The 24,839-nt window shown below is 44.9% G+C and overlaps 1 protein-coding gene across 7 annotated transcripts in view; it reads left to right on the forward strand.

The window, feature by feature from the left end:
- Positions 1–24,839, forward strand: part of ANO2 (anoctamin 2) — a 318,934-nt gene that overhangs the window by 69,173 nt on the left and 224,922 nt on the right. For 4 of the 7 annotated variants that reach the window (XM_036019420.1, XM_036019422.1, XM_036019424.1 and 1 more), the window contains 2 exons: positions 8,873–8,971; positions 10,876–10,878. In XM_036019420.1, coding sequence (XP_035875313.1) covers positions 8,873–8,971; positions 10,876–10,878 — 102 coding nt within the window. The remainder of the gene's footprint in view (positions 1–8,872; positions 8,972–10,875; positions 10,879–24,839) is intronic. The other 3 variants (XM_036019421.1, XM_036019423.1, XM_028532648.2) reach the window with 1 other exon arrangement.

Raw genomic sequence — 24,839 nt, forward strand, 5'->3', positions numbered from 1 at the left:
GGATGGCTTCCTTCTGGAGTGCAGTGACATGTAAAGAATAGAGTGGGGACTGTGGTAACAGGTCCAGAGATCATCTTTTCTGGACACCTGCCCATTGTGGTGGCTGCCCCAAGGGATCCTCTCAGCCAAGAATGCCCTCCCCTTCTAGGAACTTTGTTGATAGCTTTTTGCTTTAAAAAATACTACAAGAATGGCTGAGTGTTTATTTATGTAGGATCCTGGTTGGGTTGTCCCCAGTATTTGGTTGGGAACTAGGGGAAGCCTTTTCTGTGAGAGGGGTCATGCTGCTGGGACTTCGGGCTCTCTGGAACAGGGTTCAGTGGGCATTTGGTCCTGCCCTTCACCTTTGCTGATGATTGGCCCATCCTTCCTGGGGCCTGGTGGGGAGAGGGTTGAAGAGGAGAGGCCCTTGCTCTCATCCAGGGCCTCCCAGGAAAGCAAGTTTTCATCTTTCCTCCTCCTGTCAGGACATCCTTCCCTGTGCTCAATTCCAGGTTCGTGTGACTCGGGGGGGGGGTGCGGTCTAGGCAAAGTCTGCTCGCTGGCCACAGGGTGGAAGTTCCTGATAGTTGAAGAGAAGTGAAGACTTTGGTCTTAATGATGGTACAGGTAGAACATGGTGTTCCTTAAATGGGGCCGTTGTAAGGACCATTTTATTTCCTGCTCTCATTTCAAAAGTCTCAGAGCTACACCCCACACCCTTCTGTAGTCTGTGATGATGGCTGCCCTGGACACAGCCTCAGCACCACCTGGTATAACTCCTCCAGCTGTGTGAACATCAACCACGATGATCTGAGAATGTGGGAGGCCCTGGGGGTTTCTCTCATGCTCCCTGTCAGACCACATGCCATTGGTCCTTGCTGATCCAAGATGACCTGGGTTGCTGATACCTTAGAGGATTCTGCCTTGCTCTGCCCCTCTTCATTGTCTACATGCTCATCTTCCCGCCCTTCCTCTGCCAACTCCATTCCTGGGCCACGATGTGCTGCAGCTGATGTTCTGGGCTCACAGCAGGGCCTGGGACCAAAGTACACTCAGGCGTCTGGGGTCAGTATTGAGGTGGCTTGGCAGGGCTGTGTGGGAAGGAGGCTGTGGAGTATCGGTTTCCAGTGTTTGGCTGGGGCTGCCTCCCATTCATTCTTGTTTCTCTAGAGGGAGGACGTGGTCTTGTGAAGCCACATGCAGTATTTGGATAACAACAGCAAGCCATAAACAATATGGATACTTTCACCAGCAGGAGCGTGTGTCCCATAGTCCCCAAAGAGGGCCTTGGGCAGTGGCTGGAGCACCGAAGAAAGGTGGCTAGGAGTGCAATTAGCCCCCTCTCACCGCTATTCCTCCATCCCTCATCTACCTAATCTGTTGGGAAGGGAGGGGCTTCAGGCTGCCCTTGGATGGGTTGGGAGCCCTTGGGATTATGTGATATCACTTCCTCACTGGCACTATGGGATGGACCCTGGCATCAGGAGACCTGGATTCCATTCCCAGCTCTGCTACTAACTAGTTGTATGTGCAAGCCCAAGCAACTCAGCTTCTTGAGCTCCAGATCTTCATCTCTTACCTGAGAAAGATATGTTGAGTGTCCTAGTGTCCTTGGAGATTTCTTCATCTCCAGAATCCTTTGGCCAAGTCAGCTCACTCTTATGAGATTCACTGTGTCCATCAGCTGGCTCTGCTTTGAGCTATCAGCATGGAGATGTTGAATATCATCAGGGAAGTCTAATGTTTGGCAAGTAAAGATACCAAAGACTTTTACAGTTGACATCTCTTATTTTCCAGAGTATCCCTGATTCTTCTCCTTAATGCTATAACACTCTTATAAGCCTATAAGGCAGAGAGATTTCAGGTATACCCAGTTCCAGTTCAGTTCAGGATGTTTTTTTGTTTGTTGTTTTAAGTACCAGAATGGGTTTGTGCTGATGCAGGAGGTCTCTAGAAGAGGAAGCGGTGATCTGCAAATGCTGTGAGGACCAGGGGCTACGGATTAGAATGGAGGGGCCCTCCTGCCAGTTCTTCATAAGGTTCCTGATTAGATGGAAACTTGAATAACTGTAGTTGTCAGCATCAGAAAGGATTCAACAATAGCACTTAAGGAGAAATACATTATTCTCTTAAATTGGAACTAGATTTAAATTTGGTTGGCCAAAAGTACCAATTACTTTCTGGACTATGGTAGCCAATTTTTAGACATTTGTCACAGGATCCAAATAGATCTCTCTCTCTCTCTACGTGTGTGTGTGTGTGTGTATATATATATATATATATATATAGATACATATATAGGTATATATATATATATCTATATATATATAGATATATATATAGATATATATATCTATATATATATATACACACACACATACACACATACATATATATGTATACACACACATATGTGTGTGTGTGTGTGTGTGTGTATATCTATATATATAGATATATAGATATAGTGAAGTTGTAATACATACTTACTGAGCATTTACTATATTCCAGGCATTGTATTGGCTGCTGAGGACAAAGCATAGAACAAAACATGTTTTTTTTCTCTCTCTTGGAGCTTAATGTCTAGCCAAGGAGACAAACATCAAACACCTATGTACGGTAATTGCAACAGTGAAGGAAGACAGGAGCTATGCAGGCAAGAGGGGAACCAAGGGGTTCAGGAAGGGCCTCCTGGAGGAAGTCATGTTTCAGTTGAGACCCAGTTAGGACTTGGCTGGATCTGGGGTGGGGAGGACTTTGCAGTGAAGGAAACAGAGTTTGAGGAGGTTCTGAAGTAGGAGGCTGGCTGGATGAGGAGGCACCAAGGTGGGAAGCTGGTAGGAGCAGTTGGAAACCAAGGAGAAAGGCTGTGTAGCTGGAGTCCAGGGAGGAGGGGGAGAGGTGCTAGTGCCTTAGAGAACGTACATGTGATTAGCCTGCTGTTGAGGGGACTTCAGAGAGGAAGAGAGAAAGGGAGGGAGTGAGAGACTGACTAGGCAGCACACAAGTTCAAGATGGTGACCTGGCTTTGCCTCTTTGTGAGCTCAGTTTTCTGTTGGTTTACTTAGTGGCAAGCAGGTCTAGGAAGCAAACTGATAACACAACTTAAAAAAGACTGAGAAAGACGAGAGTCAGGTTATGATCGAAGAGTGTTTATTTCTTTTGATGAGAGTACTCACACTCTCTTGTTGGGTGTCTTCTCCCTGATACCTAGGGATTGGAGGAACGGAATTTGTAGGATTTAATGAAAGTGAAAGCACACCGAAAGACGTTGCATCGCATTGGTTGGGCATTTCAGCTGAGCCGGAGCGATTTTCCTGCCCTGTCATAGATCTCACATTTCTGACCACTGAAATAGTTGCCTCCCTCAGGTGGGCATGCTTGGGCTTTCCTAGAGAAATCTTTGTGCACTGGTTCTCCTTTCTCTGATGACCAGAACCAAATTATGTCATGACTCATTTTACGTGGACTTAACTTTTAGTTGCTTGATGGGATGTTGGAGCCCCTCATGATGAGGCAGGAATTCCAGGGGCCCAGGGACCTGAAGGTCTGCAATCCAGTGTGGGTACTTGGCTTTTCACAGGAAAGAATGCAAAGACAAGCTAGTGTAGGGTTTAAAGTGAAAGAGAATTTATTAGTGAAGCACTGAGATAGAGAGTGGCTCTTCCACAGACACAGCAGCCCTTCCCTAGTGGGATTTACCTTTTTTTATTGAAGTTCTTTTAATTGAGGGGCAGGGCATTCAATAAGGTGGAGAAATATTTGGGATTTTCCCTGGAAAGGGATGGAGATGTTTTGGAAGAGCCCCATCAGTCATTTTGTGTCCTTATAGGGACTTTCTGTTTCTGATTATGGCAGTGTGGGGTATGTGGTACCCCATGCTAATGTGGTATGATGAGTGCACAATGAAGCTAGGGGTTACCATGTGGTAAAATGAGCTGCCATATTGGATAGAGCTGGTCTTCTGCCAGTTCTAAGCTGTAAATCTTTTGGGGGTTGGTCTAAGTATCTCCATGATAGTCCTTGTAGCCCTTACAGGTCACAGCTGTTTGCCACACACCCTATCTCGCAATCACATTGATTGCTTATTTACAAAATCTGTTTTAAGGATGAGTTATGTGCTCTGAAGATTGATCTTTTCTACTTGGTTATATTTGTGTTGGGTTCAGAAGATAATGTCTTTTGATTTTGTTCACAAATCCTGAAGATATTTTGAACTTGTGAATTCCTTTAGGGTCCATGAGACATTTTGAAAACAGTGGTGGGAACATAGGTGAAAAAGGTGAAGGGGAACATAGTCAATAACATCGTGATGAGTCTTCAGGGTGACAGTTAATCACTAGACTTGGTAGGGCGATCCCATTGTAAGGTATGTCAAATCACTATATTGTGCACCTGAAACTAATATAATATTGTATATCAATTAGATTTAAAAAACTGGAAAAACACCCCCCCAAACAAACAAACAAATAGAAACCAAAAAAGTTCAAGGCAGTACACCAGGATGACTTCTCCACAATTTTAATCTAACAGGAATGTTTTTCTCTAAGTCTTTTCTGTTAATTGCAAGAATGTAATGAGGACCTACTGTGTGTCCAGTGCTGTGCTGGATGTTTGAGGAACACAAAAGAAGTTTCAGATACAGTCCCTGCAAGAAACAGTCATTTTGTCAGTAATGGCTGACATCTATTGAATGGTCCGCATTCTAGGCCGAATAATATAGACCTTACGTGCTTGACCTCCGGTTCTCATGACAGTCCTGAGGTGTATCTCATCTTCCTTATTCCGATCAAGAAACTGAGACATACATGGTTAAGCAACTTGCCCAATGACGCTTGGCTATAAAATCCAGGATTCAAATCTTACTCCGTTTGAATCTGAAGCCCACTCTTTCTACCCCCTACTGTGCCTCAAAGAATCCAGATACAGGGCAGAGTGGAAGTCTGTGGGGGCTAGAGAACAAGGAGCTTTTCTTCCTTTTTCTTCTTCTCCTTCAGCTTCTCCTCCTCCTCCTTCTTCTTCCTTTTCTTCTTCTTGTTATTTTCTAGCTCAATCTGTGTTAACCCCCGATGTTAGATTCCTCGGTTAGTGGAAAGGGCTTCTGCATTCGGTGCTGATTCTACTCAGGAATTTTTGTTTTTTCTTCAGGAAACATAGCCAGTCACACCAGCTAATATTTCACATCAGCTCTCAAGTTTTTCTTTTTAGGAGAAGGTAATAGTGTTGCATGGCATAAAGGGAACATGATGACTAGATGTTAGCACCACAAAATTGCATTCTAGCTTTTATTTTCACTTGAAACAATTTCTGTTTGAGGAGAAGGGAGAGGAAGCACAATTCGCTAGAGGCAGCTAATGCCCTCACGTTGGGAACAATGTTGCATTAGTATAAAGTTGGCCTGCAAATGATAAAGTCTCTTAAATTCACAATGGCTAACTACCTAAGGTAGAATTTTATATTCCACATAAAAATCCGGAAGACAGCCCAGGGTTGCTGTGACAGTTCAAAGAATCAAGACTCTTGATACCTTGTTATTCCTAACCTTGACTTTGATCTCCAGGTCTAAGATGCTTATATCCATGTGCTAGGCAGTAGATCAGGGGTAGGGAAGAAGAGGAAGGGGCAAAAGTCATGTATTTGCTGTCTCTGAAGAGGGTAGCCAGAACATGCTTTACATCACTTCTGCTTACACCGCATTGGCTGGAAATTAGTGTTATGGTTACACGTAACTGCAAGGGAGATAGGTAGAGTGTTGATTCTAGATGCCATGTGCTTATTTCACAAATCAAGAAAAGGGGGATGACTGTCAGGGACAGCTAGCATTCTGCCACTAAGGCCATGGGGTGTGACCCTGGCCCTTCCAGTCCTGTCTCAGACTTTGAACATCTGCAGCCACTTAATGGACATTTGGTACATACTCGAGCCATTAATTCTATACAAAATTGAGAAAAAATCCACCATAAATTACAAATAAAGACAAAACAAAATATATTAAAATCAATAATAGTATTGATTTCATCTTAGTGAGAAGGGTGGTACTATTTGCAATCTTTCACCAAAGACATTGTTTCTTGGGCCATAATGAAGAGCTGGGCCATAGGTCAGCTTTAGAGATGCCTTTTTTCTCACTTCTTATCTTCACTAAATCAGAAAATCTTAAGTTACAGTTAGAAGTGGCCGCGAGTGATCAATGACTCTGTCTAGTAGTTCTGGATACTGCAACTGTAGATGGCCGGAGAAGTTGGGGAGACTTCTCGCTGGAGGCTACTTCCAGTGTTTTGCAGCAACTATGTCCACCTGGCCGCTGAAAGGTTACTTCACCTTAGGGCTGCCTTGTAGATTCTTTATCCATGCTTTGGTTCAGTCCTAGTCAGAAAAGCATGTCTTCATGTCCTGTTTCAGTCCTTGGGTGTGGCTTTAAACTGTGCTCACTGGCATGTCACACCTGGCTTTGATGAGAGGTGGAAATCATCAGACAGAGCGCAGCCGGCCGGGATTAAAATACTTTTTTTTTGTCGCACTGTGTCACTGTGGACAAATTGTTTAACTATTTCCTGCCTCGATTTCCTCAGCTGTGGAATAGAGGTGGTGACAGTGCCTGCTTCACAGCATGGCTGTGACTATTCTGTGCGCTAAGACACACAACCTCCCGACTCTGTCCTGACACATGATACACACTCAGTAAATAAGCACTGTGGTTATTGTTATTCTTTTCGGGTATTTGTAAACTCTAGAGTATCCCTGACTTTCATATCATAGTTCAATATTCTTGCAAAATCCTGACTTCTTTTTTATTCTTTTCCTTTATAAATCATCAGCTTTTATTCCCAAAGAAGGGGTAGGTTCTAGATGTGTGGATTACTGAATATGTTGTAGAACCACCATTCAAAATCACAGAAGTAGCCCTGGCTCGTGTGGCCCAGTGGATTGAGCACAGGCCTGCAAACCAAAGGGTCTCTGGTTGGATTCCCAGTCAGGGCACGTGCCTGTGCTGTGGGCCAGGTCTGCAGTAGGGGGCGCTCAAGAGGCAACCACACATTGATGTTTCTCTCCCTCTCTCCCTACTTCCCCTTCCTCTCTCTCTAAAATAATAAATAAAATCTTTAAAAAATCATAGGAATAGTCTTCATTTACATTATGAGCCTTATAAAATGCCCTTTGATTTTATTTGTCATTTTTAAAACATATGTGAGCACCATTATAGTCAGTGTACTTCAGTGGAGAAAACAGTGTTGTTCCTTAATTCTCTGCCTGGCACACTGGAAAGGCAGACAGATGGTCAGAGGCTGTGGGTGGATGGCTTCCACTATGACCTTCAACACTAAACTGAGACCGGAGGGTGAGTGGTTGACCACTGACTGGTCTCTGTGAATGAAGCTGGGGAATGATTTCCAAAAGGAACACTGATTTTATGTGAACAGTGACGTCTTTGCTGTACACAGAGTTGGTGCTTTCCCAGTGCTTGTCTCTGTGCATCCTGCTTCACAAAATACACAGTCATTTAATAAAAGCGCCCTCTCCTCCTGTAGCATGGGTTCTCAGGGGGTGAGTGGAATGAGAAGCTGTAAGCCTGTCTCTACAGGGCACACTTCCTAGGTCCCCCCTTCCCACTCTGCCCCTGAGAGGCTGTGCCCTAGTGGCATGTTGGCTAGCACACCAGGACACCTTCCCGCTGTGGTGCATAGGTTTGAGGTGATTTCCAACAGTCATTTGATGAAGGAACTTTGCTAGCATTTTGTTCTACTTTCTTGTGACCACAGTGTTCACGATGAACTTTTCAGGTAGTTTTAGACGCTTCACACAAATGGTAGGGCTTTTGTCTATTTTTCCTAGTTGTTCGGGTCTCTTTCATTCTTTGTGGACAAAATTAATTAAATTATTGTCAGAAAGTATTTTTTCCTGTGTGTTCTTGTTCTGAAAAAAAAGTTGAGGTTTTGTTTGAAGGTGAGTAGAAACTGATGGCTTCATGTCATAATCTGACCAGTTTTTATAAAAGACACTGCAGTCAGGGCCAGACGGACTGTTGAGTCATTAAGACCGATGTTGCAGCCCTGACTGGTGTGGCTCAGTTGGCTGGGCGTCATCCCACAAAGTGAAAGGTCGCTGGTTGGATTCCTGGTCAGGGCATGTAAGAGAGGCAACAGATTGATGTTTCTCTCCTTCTCGTTCCCCTCCCCTCCCTTCTCTCTAAGAATAAATAAAGAAGAACTTAAAAAAAGACCTAATTTTCAGATACCCATCACTGCATTTCCTTTCCTTCCTTTCCATTTTTGTGTGGAATCCATGTACTCACAGAATCACTTGACCTGGAACACACTCGTACATGCACACTCCATATGCACACGGGAGCCCTGCTCATGCTTTATGTTTACATTAGGATTTGGAGTTACACTATTTACATTATTATTTATAGAATTACTGGTAGGCTTAGGTGAACTGCTTTTGTGATTTGGGGCTGTGTCCAAGCACAGCAGTAGAACAAAAATACAAACGTAACGGCAGTGAAAACATGTGAGTGGAGACAAGTGGCAGCTGTCACTGAATGCTGGCAGAGGTAAGGCAAGTTACTGCTATAAACAGTTAACAGGATTTTTATGAAAATCATAATTGCTCACATTTCAAATCTGTGAACACAGTGGTTTTAACTTCCCCCAAAGCCTAGGAAGCCACAAAACCCTAGGAACCACACTCTGGGAACACTACCCTATGGGCTTTGATGAGAACATTTCTGGATAGGGTATGGGGAAGAGGAGACTGACCCCTGGTAAAGCTTAAAGAGAACAAACCCCAGAAACTGGAGAAATACCAACTTGGGGCTTCTGGTTTGGGGAGCCAGAAATTTAAGGTATGTTCTTATAAGCATTTCTATTTCTTCTTCCTTTGTACATTACAGAGTAAAAGCCAAGGATCCATCTTTGTCCGGATACACGCCCCGTGGCAGGTGCTGGCCAGAGAGGCAGAGTTCTTGAAGATCAAAGTTCCCACCAAGAAAGTACGAATATGTTTCTTCTGGGTTTGGGGGCCTCTTGAGGGCTGCATATATGTGGATGATTTGGGGACAGGGTGAGGTGGGACATGGGTTTTGTGAAGTTGAAGTCACACTTACCTCCCCAGGGACCCTAAGTGTGGGGCAATGATGTGGGTGGGACAGGAAGAGAGAGTTAGGGTGGGGAGAGGCCTGGGTTTGGAAATCCTCTCACCTCAGAGCTCCACCTGGGATGGGCTCCACGAGAAGCCAGACATGACCCTGATCCAGCTTCTCGATTTCTCCATTGTGCCTTCTTTCTCCTTCCCCTTGGGGTCCCAACACAGCCAGGCATTTTTTAAAAAGTGATTGTAGCAATAAGAGCAGACAGCAAGCCATGCTGACTGGGTCAGCAGCATGTGGGGAAAGTGCAGCCACCTTGCTGTGAATGTTCTCGCTCTGACTCTGCCACTAAGTATTGTGTTTGGCGGGTTTCGCTCGCCTTGTCTGTAAAATAGAACTCTCCCAATCAGAAGAATTGATCAAGATTATCTGGGAATATTTTCAAAAATTTCATACCAGTGTCCCACTTTGAGGTTTTGATTTTTTTTTGCGGGAGGGCGGGGGGTGCCAGGAATGAGGTTCTGGCATCAGTATTGTGAAAAAAATCCCCGGAAGGTTGTGACCCATATCTGGGCTGCACAGTTTAGATGGTTTCTGGCATCCTTTTCTGCAGGTATAATCTATGTATAATTTAAAAACCTTCCCAGGGAATTCCTAGGTGATGGTCTTCTAGTAAAACAAAATCCAGAACACACCTTCAGAAAGAAAACAAGGCCACAGACTCACCATTCTCTTTCTCTTAGGCATTTTAGGGGATACGTGTGGATGTTGGCTTTGGCCGTTTGAGACGTCTCTAGGAAGGGTCCTGGGGCAGATGATAATCTAGTGTAGCTTTTGAGGTTGACCATGAGTGATCTATGGTGATCTCTGTCTTTATCTGTCTCTCTCTCTCTGCTTCTTTGTCTCCGTCTCTGTGTCCTTGTCATACACTCCGCCCCACTCCCCCATACTGTCATTTCACAAGTGGTGACTGAGCTCTTCGGAGATCATCTTCATCATTCTAACTCCCGTAATTTCCACCCTCCCCATCAATGACAGAACTCCATTTTTGTTACCTTCTGTACCACTGTGTCACCTGCCTTCTTCACCATCTTCAGTACCATTAGTGTCCTTATAGTCAGCAACACCATTCTGATGAGCTTTTTTGGCTGTGCTTACACTGTCTTCATTACCAACAGATTTACCATCCCCTTCAAAGCTCACTCATCAAGTACCATCATGTGTGATGTCATTATGAATCCCTTCCTCAAGGAGGATAAAATCTGGGGTTCTGTGTTTTACAGGCTCATTATGATAGATAGTACCTCCATGGCAGGTGGACACAAGACTATTTAACAATGAACAAACACAGACATGGATATTAGCCACAAATGTCTGCCAATAAAATGTTTTGAGGTCACATGTGTGAGTGTTTAGGTTTTATAAGGACTACACTGATCTTTTCTCCCTCAATTGTACTGCTGTGTCCTTTGTTTCCTAGTGTTAAACCTTTCACTCCTGTTACTGCTGTCCTCAAATGCAATGTGTCATCATTGTTCTGGATATTTGCTCCCCCTCCACTGATGTTCTCCCAGTCTGCTGGCAATGTGACCCAAGCCATAGCCTTGGACAGATGCTCCTGCTTTTCTCCAATGGTGTCCTAACTTGGCCAACCCTTTGCTTCTCTTTCTTCTGTCTGCCTTCTAACTTCAGTATGTATATTTCTTCTCCTTTCTCTAATTTATCTGAATATCTAATGTTCTGCTAATCTCATTCTATGTGTATCTTACTTCCTATGTTTTTATCTTTGCTGGCTGGTCCATGGAAAGAAGGTGAGCAAAACTCTAATGCCCATGTGACTGCTTCTGTCCGCTAGGACCATCCTGTTAGCAGGAAACCTAGGGACACAGAAGTGTGTCCTTCTTCCACTCGCCCCTCTTTGTCTTTCTTTCCCATCTTTCTTTCACTCCCATGATTTTTCTTCCCTTCTTCCCTCTCCCTTCCACCTCTCTCTCCTGATGCCTCCTCCTTGCCTTGCTCTTTGTTCTTTGAACACCCTTCCACATCTCTCATTTCTCTGTCACTTTCTTCTTTTCCTCATTCCCAGACTCAGTCCCCAAGCAGTGCTTGTCTCTGTCCCTCTGGTTTCTGCTGGTCCTTTCGCAAGCTCGTACCTTTGAGAGCTTATCACTCTCAGAGTTTATATGCCCCCAAACATTTATCCCGCTGGAACTTACCACCTATAGTTTAGGTGGTACCTGCACTTGAATTTGTAGATGAGATGATTAAGGCAAGGGTATATTATAACACAGCTATCTCTGAGTTTCCCTCCATTTAAAATTGTTTTTGCATTTTTTTATACTTCAAATATGTTTGATGCATAGCCTTGTGTAAATTTAAGGTATACAATGTACTAATTTGATACATTTATCTATTGTAATATGAGTGCCATTGTAGCAATAATTAGCACCTCTATCACATTACATAATTATTTTTTCTTTCTAGTTGTTAGAATAATGAATTTCTATCCTCTTAGCAAGTTTGATGATTATAATACAATATTATTGTATGTTCCACATGCACTCTACTGTGCATTAGATCTCTAGGGTTTATTTACTACTTGTTGCAAGTTTTGACCTTGAACATCTGTCCTATTCCCTTCTCTCCATTCCCTGGTAACCAAGATTTTACTCTCTGTCTTTGCAAAGTTTAGATTTTTAGATTCCACGTATAAGTGCTATCATATAGTCCTTTTCTTGCTCTGACTTACCTCACGTAGCATAATGTACTCAAGTTTCACCCATGTCTTTGCAAGTGGCAGGATGCCCTTCTTTCTCATGGCTGGACAATATTTCATCCTGAATACACACCATATCTTCTTTATCTATTCTTATGTTGACGGGCACTTAGGTTTTTCCCACCCTCATTCCTATTTATTTTGGAAGCATAGTGTGGTAGAGGCTTCACTAGACAATCCTCAGAAGATCAGAGTTTTAGCCTGGGTCCTGCACTTATTTGTTACACGATGTGGGGATGTCACTTCATCTTTTAGAGCTTCAGTTGTCTCATCTCTGATATGGGCATACTAATACCTGCCCTATTTTTCTCAGGAGGTTATTGTAGGAATCTAATTCTTAACCAGTACTATGGAAATACAGGAGTTTGTTATTGTGTCTGTGTTCTCAAATCTTTTTTTTTTAAGATTTTATTTATTTTTAGAGAGGGAAGGGAGGGAGATAGAGAGAGAGAAACATCAATGCGTGGTTGCTGGGGGTTATGGCCTGCAGCCCAAGCGTGTACCCTGGCGGGGAATCAAACCTGCGACACTTTGGTTTGCAGCCCAAGCTCAATCCACTGAGCTATGCCAGCCAGGGCTCAAATCTTTTTAGACATATTCTAGTCCCCCAATCAATTTCCCTGCTGATGCAATAGGCAGCCAACCCTGGTGGAAATCCCACAGTAGGAGAGTCTTTGGAGAGACACTGAAGGGCACAGAAATAATCTACGCTCTCTGAGAGCTAGAGTCAAAGGCACAATGGGAAGCGCGCATGTGCTCAGACATCAAAACACTAATTGAATGGTGTGCCAGATAGCAACTCGTTAGCACAGGACAGATTCTGCTTGTAAATATGGTGGGCCAGGGAGTCAGGAGAACAAAGCCAATTGGTGGCTCCTACCATACTCTAGATATAACAGAAAGAACTTTCCCCCAATGTTTCTGGGCCCCAGACTTGACACAGGTGGAGAGTTCTGACATCCTTCTGTGGATTCAGTCACATGACCCAGATTTTCTTTATAGTCATAGAATGCAGTGGCTTGTCATTGACCTCACAGCCGGCGTCATACTAAGGAAACAACTTGCTATGCTGTGTAGGATGCATGTGTTTTTAAAAGTTAATCTGAGATTTGATTCCAGGCTGGGGGTGGGGAGTTAAACCTAGTCCTTGAGATGAGAAAGGAGCATGGACGGGAAAATGAGATAGGGAACTCTGTAGAGGGCAAGGGCTGGGTCTGGTGGCATTTTTGTCCTTTTTAAATAGTTCTGGGAAGTGACTACAATGAGAATAAACTACATTTGCAGAAAACCACATCCTGGCGGCAGAGGGAACATAGAGAAAGACTGAGGCATGGTGTGGGACCATCTAAGCATCCTCCAGGTCTGTGGAAGCTTGTGTTATAACTCAGTGGGCTCTGGAGAGACCAGGAAGATGAGGAGGAAATCATGAAATCAAGATCTCAAACCTGGACAAATCCATCGTAATGCGTCCAGGGACTCAGAGTCCTGAGCACGGATATTAAATGGGAGGGGGAACCTTGGAAGGAAGCATTTGTTTTCCAAAAACAACAACAGAAGAGCCAGCATTTGTGAGGGACACTCATCCATGCACAGGAAGAGGGTGGGAAGGCCTGGCCTTTGGCCCCGAGCAGCCTGGGAAGGGTTGAAATGGTTGCTTTCTCACCTCTGCTCATTACCAAGGTGGCCTTTCTAGGCTGTGTTTGGCTTCTATGTTTATCTCGCATTCACTTTCATCATCTAGGTTTATTTCTCATTCATTTCATGTATATGAGTGAATACCCCCCTTTTTCACCTTTTACCATTCTCTTATTCTCCAAGTGCTGCCTGCAGCGGAGACAAGGCCAGGAATGGTTGAGGGGGAGATAACCAACCCCATTTTTATCAACAAAACCATGCTAATCCAGCCAGAGTCCACTAAATTGCGAAGTGACATGTCTGGGATGGGTGAAAATCACTTTTGTCTAATCTTGTCAAAGCTTTTGTAGCTATTATTAATAGAGTGAGTAATATCATAGGGGTCATGCATGCTGTCCCCAGGAGCCTATGAGGACTTTAGCTTTTGAGTTCTTTCCATGCAAGTAGATGCTGTTAACTTCCAGCAAGTCATACCTTTTTTAGGCAACTAGGCTCAGAGCTCCTCTCATCTCCAAACCAGGAGTAATAAATGTCACTGAGAGCTGTTGTTAGGAGCAGTGACGGTGTGTTTAGGCTGCCTAGCATAGAGGCAATGCAACATAAGATAACTGCTATTGTCACTGTCGTTGGTATAGTTGTTCGCATATGATGTGCTGGGCAGCACAGTTGGCACCAGACTGGGGCTGCTCCTTTCTGCTCTTTCCTTTCACAGCCAACATCTGTGGTGTTGGGGTGGGGGTGGGGGGACAGGCCGAGTCCCTTACATCGGCCAAGGCAGCCAGAAGCCCAGACGCGGAGTCAGTGGAGAGGCTGGAACAGATGGCCTTTGGACTATGTGCTGGGGGATTTCTGTTTCCTACAGCATGGGTCCTTAGGGTGTCCATAAACATAACGGCTCCATGTGCGGTGTCTGCAGTGCAGTCATTGGGAAAGCCAGCAGGCCCCCTCCAGCACAGGAGGGACAGCTTGAAGGTGCTCATTTCAAAGGACAGGCAACAGGTGTGATGAGTGGAGACCTTGAGTTCTACTCCTGGCTCTGCCCCCATGAATTTAGGGTTGATTCATATCTTAGCTCATTTCCCAAAACAGGACTGGAGATGGATTACAATCAAAAGCATAAATACAAATGGACCATTTAAAAGGGCACATTAAAAAAAGAATTATGTAATTGAGGAGGAAGTAGGAAAATATAGGGAAATAATGGAAACTCAAATAAAAAGCAATGGTGATTAAAGCAAGTGGGTCAGATTTCATTCTGAGTTTCCTGGTAGTCAAGGCAGAAAGGGCTGTGGCTCACACAGTCTATAGGAATGGCATCTATTTTGTCAGAGGAGGCAAATTTTTCCTGTTGATAGAGCATAATTGTTATTTAAAAGACATGAATAATACAGGGGACATATTTTCAGTAATGAGTTCATGTAAGGTGCTGGAATGTTCTTTGTATAAACATTTCTTTTTAAAATTTATTTTTATTTTTATTTTAATCATTGTTCAAGTACATTTTTCTGTCCTTTACTCCCATCCCATCCCAGCCCACCCACCCATCCTTTTCCACCTCCCTCCCATTTCCACCCCCCCTAGTTTTTGTCCATGTGTTCTTTATATTTGTTCCTGTAATCCCCTCCCATTCTCCCCTGAAATTCCCTCTTCTCTCCCCTCTGGTCACTGTCAGTCTGTCCTCTATTTCAGTGTCTTTGACTATATTTTGCTTGTTTCTTTGTTTTGTTGTTTAGGTTCCTGTTAAAGGTGAGATCATATGGTATTTGTCTTTCACTTATTTCACTTAGCATAATGCTCTCCAGTTCCATCCATGCTGTTGCAAAGGGTAGGAGCTCCTTCTTTCTTTCTGCTGCATAGAATTTCATTGTGTAAATGTACCATACTTTTTTGATCTAATATAACCATTTCTTAATTGATTCTGGATACAAACTGAGGATGTAACGTTGAACTGTATTTCAGAGAGGCATGTACTACAAAATAACCTAGGCAAATTTCTGATATGCTAACTTATTTCAAAGGTAAAGATTAGATCAAAAATACCAATCATACCTTAACTCTCTCCATGCATTCCATGTTTTGAAATATTTTAATCTACTAAATGTCAAATATTAAGCAATAATTTATCTTCTCTTTTCCATTAACTGAAACACATATAACTGCCACTGGTCAATGTGAGAAAATTGGTGTTACCTTACTGAACTAATATAATTCCAGTTAAAAAGCAAAGAAACTTGACATTTATTAGCCTGAATGGCTCCTTAAGAGGGAAATATTAGTTTCCTTAAGTTTTGTCAATTATTGGAAGTCATTCTCAGATGAGTATTACTGTCTCTCTGGAGATTCTGATTTGATAACTGTGGTTTTTGCAAAAGTTCCACAGGAAGAGCCTCCGCGTGCATGGTGTCCACCCCACTTCTGGTCCAGATGGGAAGCTTGTGTTAGTCAGGGTTCTCCAGAGAAACTGAACCAACGGGATGTGTGCACGTGTGCATTAAGTATGTCTGATAAGGAATTGTCCCGAGTGATTTGGAAGGCTAAGAAATCTCAAGGTTTGCGATTGCCAGTCAGGAGACCTAGGAGAGCCAATGGTGAGAGCTCCAGTCCAAATGCTGGCAGGCTCAGGAACCGAGAAGAGCCAGTGCTTCAGTGTGAGCCCAAAGGCAGGAAAAGATCAATATCTGAGTTCAGCAGGCAGTCACAGTCAGGCAGGGCCCCTTTTTGCTAGTGGGAGGGTCAGTCTTTTTGTTCCTCTTAGGCATGCCACTGATTGGGCGAGGCCCACCACATTAGGGAGGGCAACCTGCTTTACTCGGTCCAACTCATTCAAATGTTCATCTTATCCAAAAACACCTGCACAGACACACCCAGAACATATGGGCACCCCTTGTCCCAGTTAAGTTGAGACAAAAAAATTAACCATTGCAGGACTTGTACTTTTAAGGCCCATGATCCTGTTTGTGAGATCATATGGTATTTGTCTTTCACTTATTTCACTTAGCATAATGCTCTCCAGTTCCATCCATGCTGTTGCAAAGGGTAGGAGCTCCTTCTTTCTTTCTGCTGCCATTCACCATTCAACCTACCACATGGCATCCAAAAATGTATGTCCAAACCTCAACCCTGGGACTTGGGACTGTGATCTTATGGATCATTGGAAAGAAGGTCTTTGCAGACATAATTAGCCAAGGATTTCAAGATAAGGTCATCTTGGACTTAGGGTGCACCCAAATCCAATGAATCTACCCTAAGAGAAATGTAGAAAGAGTTTTCAGACGCATAGACAATGCATATCTTCTCCGTATGAAGACAGTGGCAGAGATTGGGGTGATGTCGCTTCAGGCCAAGGACTGCCTGGGGCCATCATAAGCTGGAAAAGGCAAGGAAGCTCTTATCCTTAGAGCTGTGGGAGGAAGCACAGCCCTGCCAACACCTCTCTTTTAGATTTGGGGCTTTCACGGCAATGACAGAGTAAGTTCATGTTGTTTCAAGACCACCCTTCCACTCCAGTTTGTGGTAATTTGTTATGGCAGCCCTAGGAAATGAATACCTTTTTCCTCTGGGCAGAGCGCAAGAAACAGACAACTCAAGACCTGGAGCACTGGTAGGCTTGGTGGCTTGCTCTGTATCCCAAGAATCTACTTTCCGTCTAAGGTTGCTCGAAACAGGCTTGTTGACTTCTTGATGCTGGGTTTTGGGGATGTCTACAGGAGTCTTTGTGCAGGCGTCCTCGCCTGTATGACCTTGGCGTGTCGTATCTACTGCACATTCTGTTCCTACTTTGATGAGATCGGAGAGTCTTGGGAGAGCTCACTTTAGCACGGATGGTGGAAGGATATGCAGTGTGACTAAGAAAAGCTGCTTGTTTATCTCAACAATTATTTTCTCATGTATGCTTCTGTTTCTAAAGATTATCATTGGTTTTATTAAAATAAAACTTCTGCTTTAGTGAAGGGTATCTGTAAAAGAAGCATGTTAGTGTATTTTAAAGCTTGCCTATATTTTATATTTTAAAGAGAAAGGTTCATAAAACCACTCTGAACAATGTAAATCAAAACAAAATAAATACCTTAAAATAAGGAAAAACTAGTAACCAAAGATATAAGTTGATAAGTAGATAATTAAATTGTTTTAAAGATCGCTGATGCTTCCTATGTGCTGTGCTCCTCGATAAGCATTTTTTTAAATCTTCACAATAACAATGTGAGGTAGGTTCTAGCCTTGTCTCATTTTTGTAGATGAGGAAACTGAGATTCAAAGAGGTTAATAAACTTACCTAAGGTCACACAAAAGGGTTTAGATCCAGGACTCAAAGTCATTGTTGTTGGCTCCCAAGTCATGCTTCTACCATCTCACTCTACCTAAGAATCCACAACTAGGGCCAGAGGGAGCACAGTCTGGAACAGAATTTCTCAAAGCATAAACTGTAGAATAATACAGTCTTTTGTTTTAGCAAAACCTCCCCATGATTCCATAATCTAACAAACTCTAGAAATTCTAATTATTACAACTTATCTGACCAACTGAAAGTTCTGAAAAGCCTTGCAATAAAGAAAATAGTTTGATTTTGTTCATTTTTTAAAAGATTTTATTTATTTATTTTTAGAGAGGAAAGGGAGGGAGAAAGAGAGGGAGAGAAACATCAATGTGCGGTTGTTGGGGGTCATGGCCTGCAACCCAGGCATGTGCCCTGACTGGAAATCGAACCTGTGACACTTGGATTTGCAGCCCGCGCTCAATCCACTGAACTATGCCAGCCAGGGCTTCATTTTGTTCATTTTGTTTCCTGCTGAACACTGATCTGTTATGAATGGGTATATTAGCAGGTATCCTGGGAACCAGTGGTCTGCAGAACATACTTTGGGAACCTCCACCCTAGATTAAGTTATCCTGGACTGGCAGAACTAACACACTTAGATTTTTATTTTTTCAGTGTCAAAGAGTAGCTCATTAAGTTATTTAACAGTCCTGGATTGTAGCTTTCTCATCTGCAAAGTAAGGAGGTTAGAACCTAAATTCTCTGTAATGGCTTTAAAATGTTGTGGTTCACATGCAAGCCAAATGACAGTTTGTGAATGTGTTCATTTTCTCCCTGATACTGATGTTAGCGGAGAGAGCTGGGGACAGGTAACCTTTGGGGGTTGTTCACTCTGACTTCATTCAGCTCTCTCAGAGCAAAGGTGCCGCCCTCCACACGCCCTCAACGCTGTGTTGCGAACGACGCAGTGAGTGCACTTAGTCTGTGGATGCCCGCCTCTTGCCTGGGCTGCCCCAGAGGAACCCTGAGGCTGGCTGGTCACCGGTTTTCTCTGAGCTCTTGTCACGTGCTGGACTGCTCTTCTCCAAAGTGTGCTTGCTGTGGAGCCCACATCCAGCTCCCTGATTTAGACTCTCGTCCAAAGCAGAATACTTGACTCTTCTCAGGGACGGGACCTTTTCAGATGCCTTAACTATTTGCCTCTGGTCCTCAAACAGACAATCTCACCATCCTCCCTAGATAAATAGTAAACAGCAAAGACACTCACCCTTTGTTCTCCCCACTCCCCCCAATCTCACTGCCCTCCTAGCCCCTCCTCTGTCTATTTAGCTGAGCTGATGTTGCCTCTACTTACAGTCAGCAGTTTTCTTATCTGTTAGTTTTTATTTAACTGCTTTGGGCACTTTACTCATGTGTCTCCAAATGTACCATAACCCCCCAGGAGCAGAAACTGTAGTTTATGTTACTTGGGTATTCCCTGTAAACTCTGGTACGGTGTTGCGTAACTGACAGACACTCAGTAAATACCAGAGGGCCCGACTGATGGATGCCAAATAGTTCCTGCTCCCCCAGCCCTAGGATCTCCTTGTGGCTGTGATCCTCGGCAGGATAGCAGGGGTTTCAGCTCCACGCAGAAATTCACAAATGGGAGAGACACTCTTTTGCCTCCTCACCCTGACCGACTCCTTCTTTTATCAGGTGGCGATTTAGTGCTGTTGTGATGGTTGAGTGAATCCTCCCTGGTGACCCGAAAGTAAAAAGCAGGAGAGATTGCATGAGTTTTGTTAAGGACGGAGAACTCGCAGAGCCTGGGTCTTGGGCAGAGGGTCACTGTGTACTCAGCCTTCAGAACGGCTTGCTGGGCAGATTCCTTTTGTTGTTATCATCAATAATTTTTAAATGAACCAGGATTCTTGCTGTTTCCATAAGGTTGGCTGTAGGTGGGGCCTTCCCCCTGTTGTCATTGCCTGTTCCCAAACATTTGTTTTTAATAGAGGCACAGCTGAGAGGATTTGGGTTTATATTTGATATATTATGGGCTTTTTGGTGCATACTCTTTGATTGCTATTTAAATCGGCTGGAAAGAGTGCAGAATACTTGGAATTTTTATTCTTTTTTTTCTTTTTGTTTTCTGTAATTCTCCTCATCGTCAAAAATCAGGAAAAGTAATTGGTGCCACCTCAGTGCTGCGGTCTGAGCACAGAGCCCGAGTCGGCACGCGGCCGTGTTCAGGACATGCATACAGGCCTGGGGAGGCCACGGTGGAGCTGGAGATGCGAGAATGTGATGGCCCTTTTGTTAACAGTGAAGCTGAAAATGTAATGGGAACTGAATTTGATTTTTTAATTAGGTTGCTTTTAGACTCATGGTTAAAAAATATTGAAATAGGAGTGGTGGTTTTCTTTTTAAAAGCCTCACTCATGTCTGCTTATACTGGGGTAGCACAGGCCAGGCTGGGGCTCGCTGGGACCCAGATACTGGACCCAGTGCCGGTGGGGCTGAGAGCAAAGGGCAGTGGATAGGCTGACCATTGAATTCATCCCCCAAGGGGGGCAGCTTTTGGGAGTGAAGAAAGATTGTTAACTACGCCAGGACACAGTGGTAAACCCAGAGTGTCCTGAGTAACAGGGACATGTGGTCACTTTCCATGGTTGCCCAGCTGGGCCATGGATGCCCTGTGGGTGTATGGGAAAGGGCTGGCAGGAGGGGAGAGGCAGAGGAGCAGCCAGGGTCAGTCAGCTTCTGGCATTAGGGACTCATGGGCAGAGCCCTTCTTACCCAGTAAGAACTGGGTAAGCAGATGTGCTGGCTCATAACGGCGCTCAAGATAGGATTGTTACATCTTCAGGAATGTTGGAAGCTGGCTCTTACGCCATTGATACCTTGAGATTGATACTACTCTGCGTGGTGGGCATGCAGCAGTGCTGCCTACCCACAGTTCTGCTCTCCATGGTTTCGGTTATCCATGGTCAACTACAGCCCAAAAACATTAAATGAAAAGTTCCAGAAATAGACAGTTCATAAGTTTTAAATTGCACATGGTTCTGGGTCATGTGATAAAATCTCACGCTGTCCTGCTCCATCCCACCTGGCACACAGATCATCCCTTTGTCCTGCGTTTCCACACTGCATACACTCCCTGCCCATTGATGACTTGGTCTTCTCAGGATGTGTGTGTGTGTGTGTGTGTGAGAGAGACACACACACACACACACATTCATATAACTTTTATTACATTATATTGTTATAATTGTTCTGTTTTATTATTATTGTTGTTAATCTTGTACCATGCCTAATTTACAAATTAAACTTTATTATAGTATGTATAAGAAAAAACAGAGTATACCTAGGGCTTGGTACTCTGCGTGGTTTCAGACATGCATTGGGGGACTTGGGACATATCATCTGTAGATAAAAGTGGGGGCTTCTATGTTTATACCATAGAAATCGGCACATGTTACAAACCAGTGACCTTGACCACACCCACCCAGAGAACTCAGTAAATGTTCCCTGCACCTGGTGGGTGAGAGCACGGAGAAGGGGAGCTCAGCGCAAAGGCCAGGTGGGACTGGTGACACGATCTGTTTTGCGGCTGGGGCGAGGTCCACCCCGAGGGTGTTTCGTGATTCCTGCCACGGGCATTAAAGGGCTATGAGTCAGCGAGGGGCCAGAGATGACCGTGTCTGTGCCAGAGTCTGTATCTGCCACCTCCGGTATTGAAACTGATTTCCCACCACTCCCTGACTTGCTTGCTTTCCTCCAGCCGCACCGAGCTCCTCTGTTCCTGCAAAATGCCAAGCATGTTTCCATCTCAGGGCCTTTTTGCTCGTCCTTCCTCTTGCCTGGAGACCTTCTCCAGGTACCCCTCACTTCCCCAGAGCCTCAGCTCAAATGTCCCCTCTTCAGACGGGCCTCCCAGCCCCCCTGTGTGAGGCAGGCTCCCCCACCACTGTCCATCCCTTTCTCTTGTGCTTTGCTCAGCTACCCAGTACTGAGTCACATGTTTGTGTCTTTGTTTGTTGTCTGTATTCCCACTACATTGGCAGCCCCAGGAGGGTAGGCATTTTGTTGGGCTGCTTTGGCAGCACCTAGAACAGGGCCTAGCACAGAGCAAACACTGAATCAGCATTTGTTAACGAGTGAGAGAATGGGTCACCCACAGCAATCTTAATCCATCAGAGGTGGCTTGCTGGAGAGTGATGCTGACATGGGTCCCGAGGCTCCACCCAAGGGCTTTGGGGAGGAATGCTGCAAGCGGGGGAAGTGGCAGCAGAGTGGCACATGCCCCATAGTAGCCACACCTAATCTGGGTCCTCATTAGTCCCTTTTGTAAGCAAAACACATGTCGGAAGAGTCTAATTGTAGCTAGAATGGGGCTTGGTTGTGTGTAAGGGTTCATGGCCCTTTGGAAGTTCACATTTTCCATCCACCTGTCCGTCCGTCCATCCATCATCCATCCATCCATGACCATTTATTGCATATCACTGTGTGTGAGATGCTCTGCTGAGGGCTGGTGACTCAGTGGGGATGGCAGCAGGCCCTGGCTTCACGTGGCTTCAGTGTGTTGAGGATTCAGAAGTCAGAGGTTAGCTGGTTATGAGCTGGGAGGCACCCACAGAAGAAAAAGAACAGAGTGGACAGAGAGCCAATGGGAGGGAACTGGTTTAGGTGGCAGCAGGGGCAGGGTGAAGGAAGGCACCATCTGAGCTGAGGCCAGAGGGCTGGGGGGTGGGAGTTGGCCAGAGGAGGGAAGGCCCTGCCCTGCAGCCCCAGGTAGGGAAGCCCTGGCCTGGGCAGGAGCAGAGAGGAGGCCGGTGTGCGTGTGGCAGAGACACCACGGGCAGAGGCTGTTGGGGTTGGGGTTGCGGGGAGGCAGGAGGCACAGCTTGTAGGGGCCCAGTCAGCCATGTAAATAGTTTGGACTTTATCCCATGTTTTAAAGCCAACAAACATTCATTCATGTGTAGAAGACTTGCCGAAACAGAATTAAAAACCATACATGAGGGCAGAGTTAGACATCAGAGAGTGTGTGTTTTGTAACTACCTTACTGTCTACATTCTGCAGTGCTGCAGACAGGAAACTGACCTGTGGGCACAGGTGGGGATGGAGACACTGATCAGCCCCTGTTCTTGGTGTGCACAGTCTGCCTTCGGGCTCTAGAACGCAGCTGATCGTAGCAGCGCTTGGTGCTGTTTGCCTTTGATTGGTGAATAGCTTGACACTCACTCGCAAGGGTCAGTGTGCTTGTGCATGGAGCTCCCAGGTCTGGTCCTGTGCTTGCATGTGTGCGTGAGTTCCTCCCTCTGCCCTCTCAGGCCGCAGTGGGGACCACAGTGGACAAATTCTGCTGCGTCTTTAGCTTCTTTTCTTTATGACTTCTTTAGCCCACAGACTTCCACCCCTGTCCAGCCAGTGGCTCGTGGGGCCACCTTCTACACTAGTGACTTCTTTGTGCATATGAGCCTTTTGATATTAAAGGTGAGTAGGTGGGTGTGATGATAATCTTCAGCCTCTCAAAATGAGGGAGATTGACCCTCAAGCATCCAGTGATTGGAGGAGCAGAGGAAAGCACAAATAAATTCAAAGCAACAGATAATCCGAATTAATGCCTATTGGGCTGTGGGGTGTCAGCAGCACACCTGTGCACCGCTGGGCTCCCTCTCTGCGTCTTTCAGCCTGCCTGTGTTCTTCCTGCTGACTTTTCCTGCCAGTTGGAGAGAGAGACCCTCTTAGGTCACTATAGCTAGGTGACTCATGGGTAATCAAGATCATATTGCTTATATGCCATGTTGTTACACCTCTTTCTTGATCTTTGGGGTCATCGGGCATGTTAGTAAAACTTTCTGGGCCTCAGTTTCTTTATCTGTAAAATGAGGACAGTAACATGTATATGTCCCTGTAGGCTTGCATCCCAGACAGGGACGTGATTCCAACGTAGAAAAAAAAAACAAATCAGTCCTCAGACCACACTGCTGTGCCCCTCTGGAGGGGAGAGACAGAGCGAGACAAGGGGAAAAAAGAAGTAAGAAGAGAAGGAATCTCAGTAAACCTCTTAGACTGTGACAATGAGGCCAAAGTGAGCTTTTATGAGAACCACATTGGAGCCCTGGAATAAAAAATAAGAGCAACATACTTTAAAAATTATTTATGATTTTAAGCACATGAAAGGCGTATCGTGTACCCAGGGAGGGCATAATGGGGAACAGCTGGCTAACATGTGTCTTGCCATTTCTGAGGATGTTCATAATTCTCTGATGTCCAAGAATAACAGTAATAACGATGCCGCTGCTGATTGTATTAATAATAATAAAGAGGATCGGGTGCCTTTCCTGGATCCTGCTGAACACGAGAGGAGAGCCCAGGCTGCTGGGTTTGGTGGGGGCCGAAAGGGAGCTCTGGTCTGCTTCCTTCTCAGGGGACCATGGAGAGCCCTTCTAAGTTTCAAAGGTTTAAGGAAAAGGTCTGGATGGGGAGTCAGGAAACGTGGGTTCCAGGCCTGGTTTCACCATGAACTCTAGCAATTACCTCGCCCCTCCAAGTCTCAGTGTTCCCATCTGTGAAATCGCAGTGCTAATGCTACTTGACAGGCACACCTTGCAGAGCTTTTGTGGGCCCCGATGAAATGGTGAGCATGGAAGGGCTGGATCCATCGCAAAGTGTTCTGTCTATGGAAGGCTGCATCGTCGTCTTTGTACTTCTCCTGCACTTAGGACACTCAGCCACCAAGCTCAGCGCCAGGCCTGTAGGCAGTGGCGAGAAATGTTCGTGCTGTGAATGAAGGTGTCTTTTTCATGAAATGGTTAAAGCTGTGGAGTGTTAGATATGGACAATGCTTTAAGAGCCTTTGAGTCCAGTCCTCTCTGTTATGATTTGTTAGGTGGGTCTGCAGCAGCGCTCAGTCTCAGGCTAATTCCCCCCACTGCTGTGTGAGTTCTCTACCCACTGCCCTGGCAATAATGAGATTTTCCATTCTCGCTGGTGGGAATAGGTGCTATTCCCAATCCCTTCAGTTGTGGGCAGTTTTCTTAGGCCCATGCTGCCAAATTCTCAGGGGGACCCTCTGCAGATCTCTTAGGTTCTTTGTGAAGTTCTTTCTCTCGGGCAC

Source organism: Phyllostomus discolor, chromosome 2 (assembly GCF_004126475.2).
Source record: "Phyllostomus discolor isolate MPI-MPIP mPhyDis1 chromosome 2, mPhyDis1.pri.v3, whole genome shotgun sequence".
NCBI lineage: Eukaryota > Metazoa > Chordata > Mammalia > Chiroptera > Phyllostomidae > Phyllostomus > Phyllostomus discolor.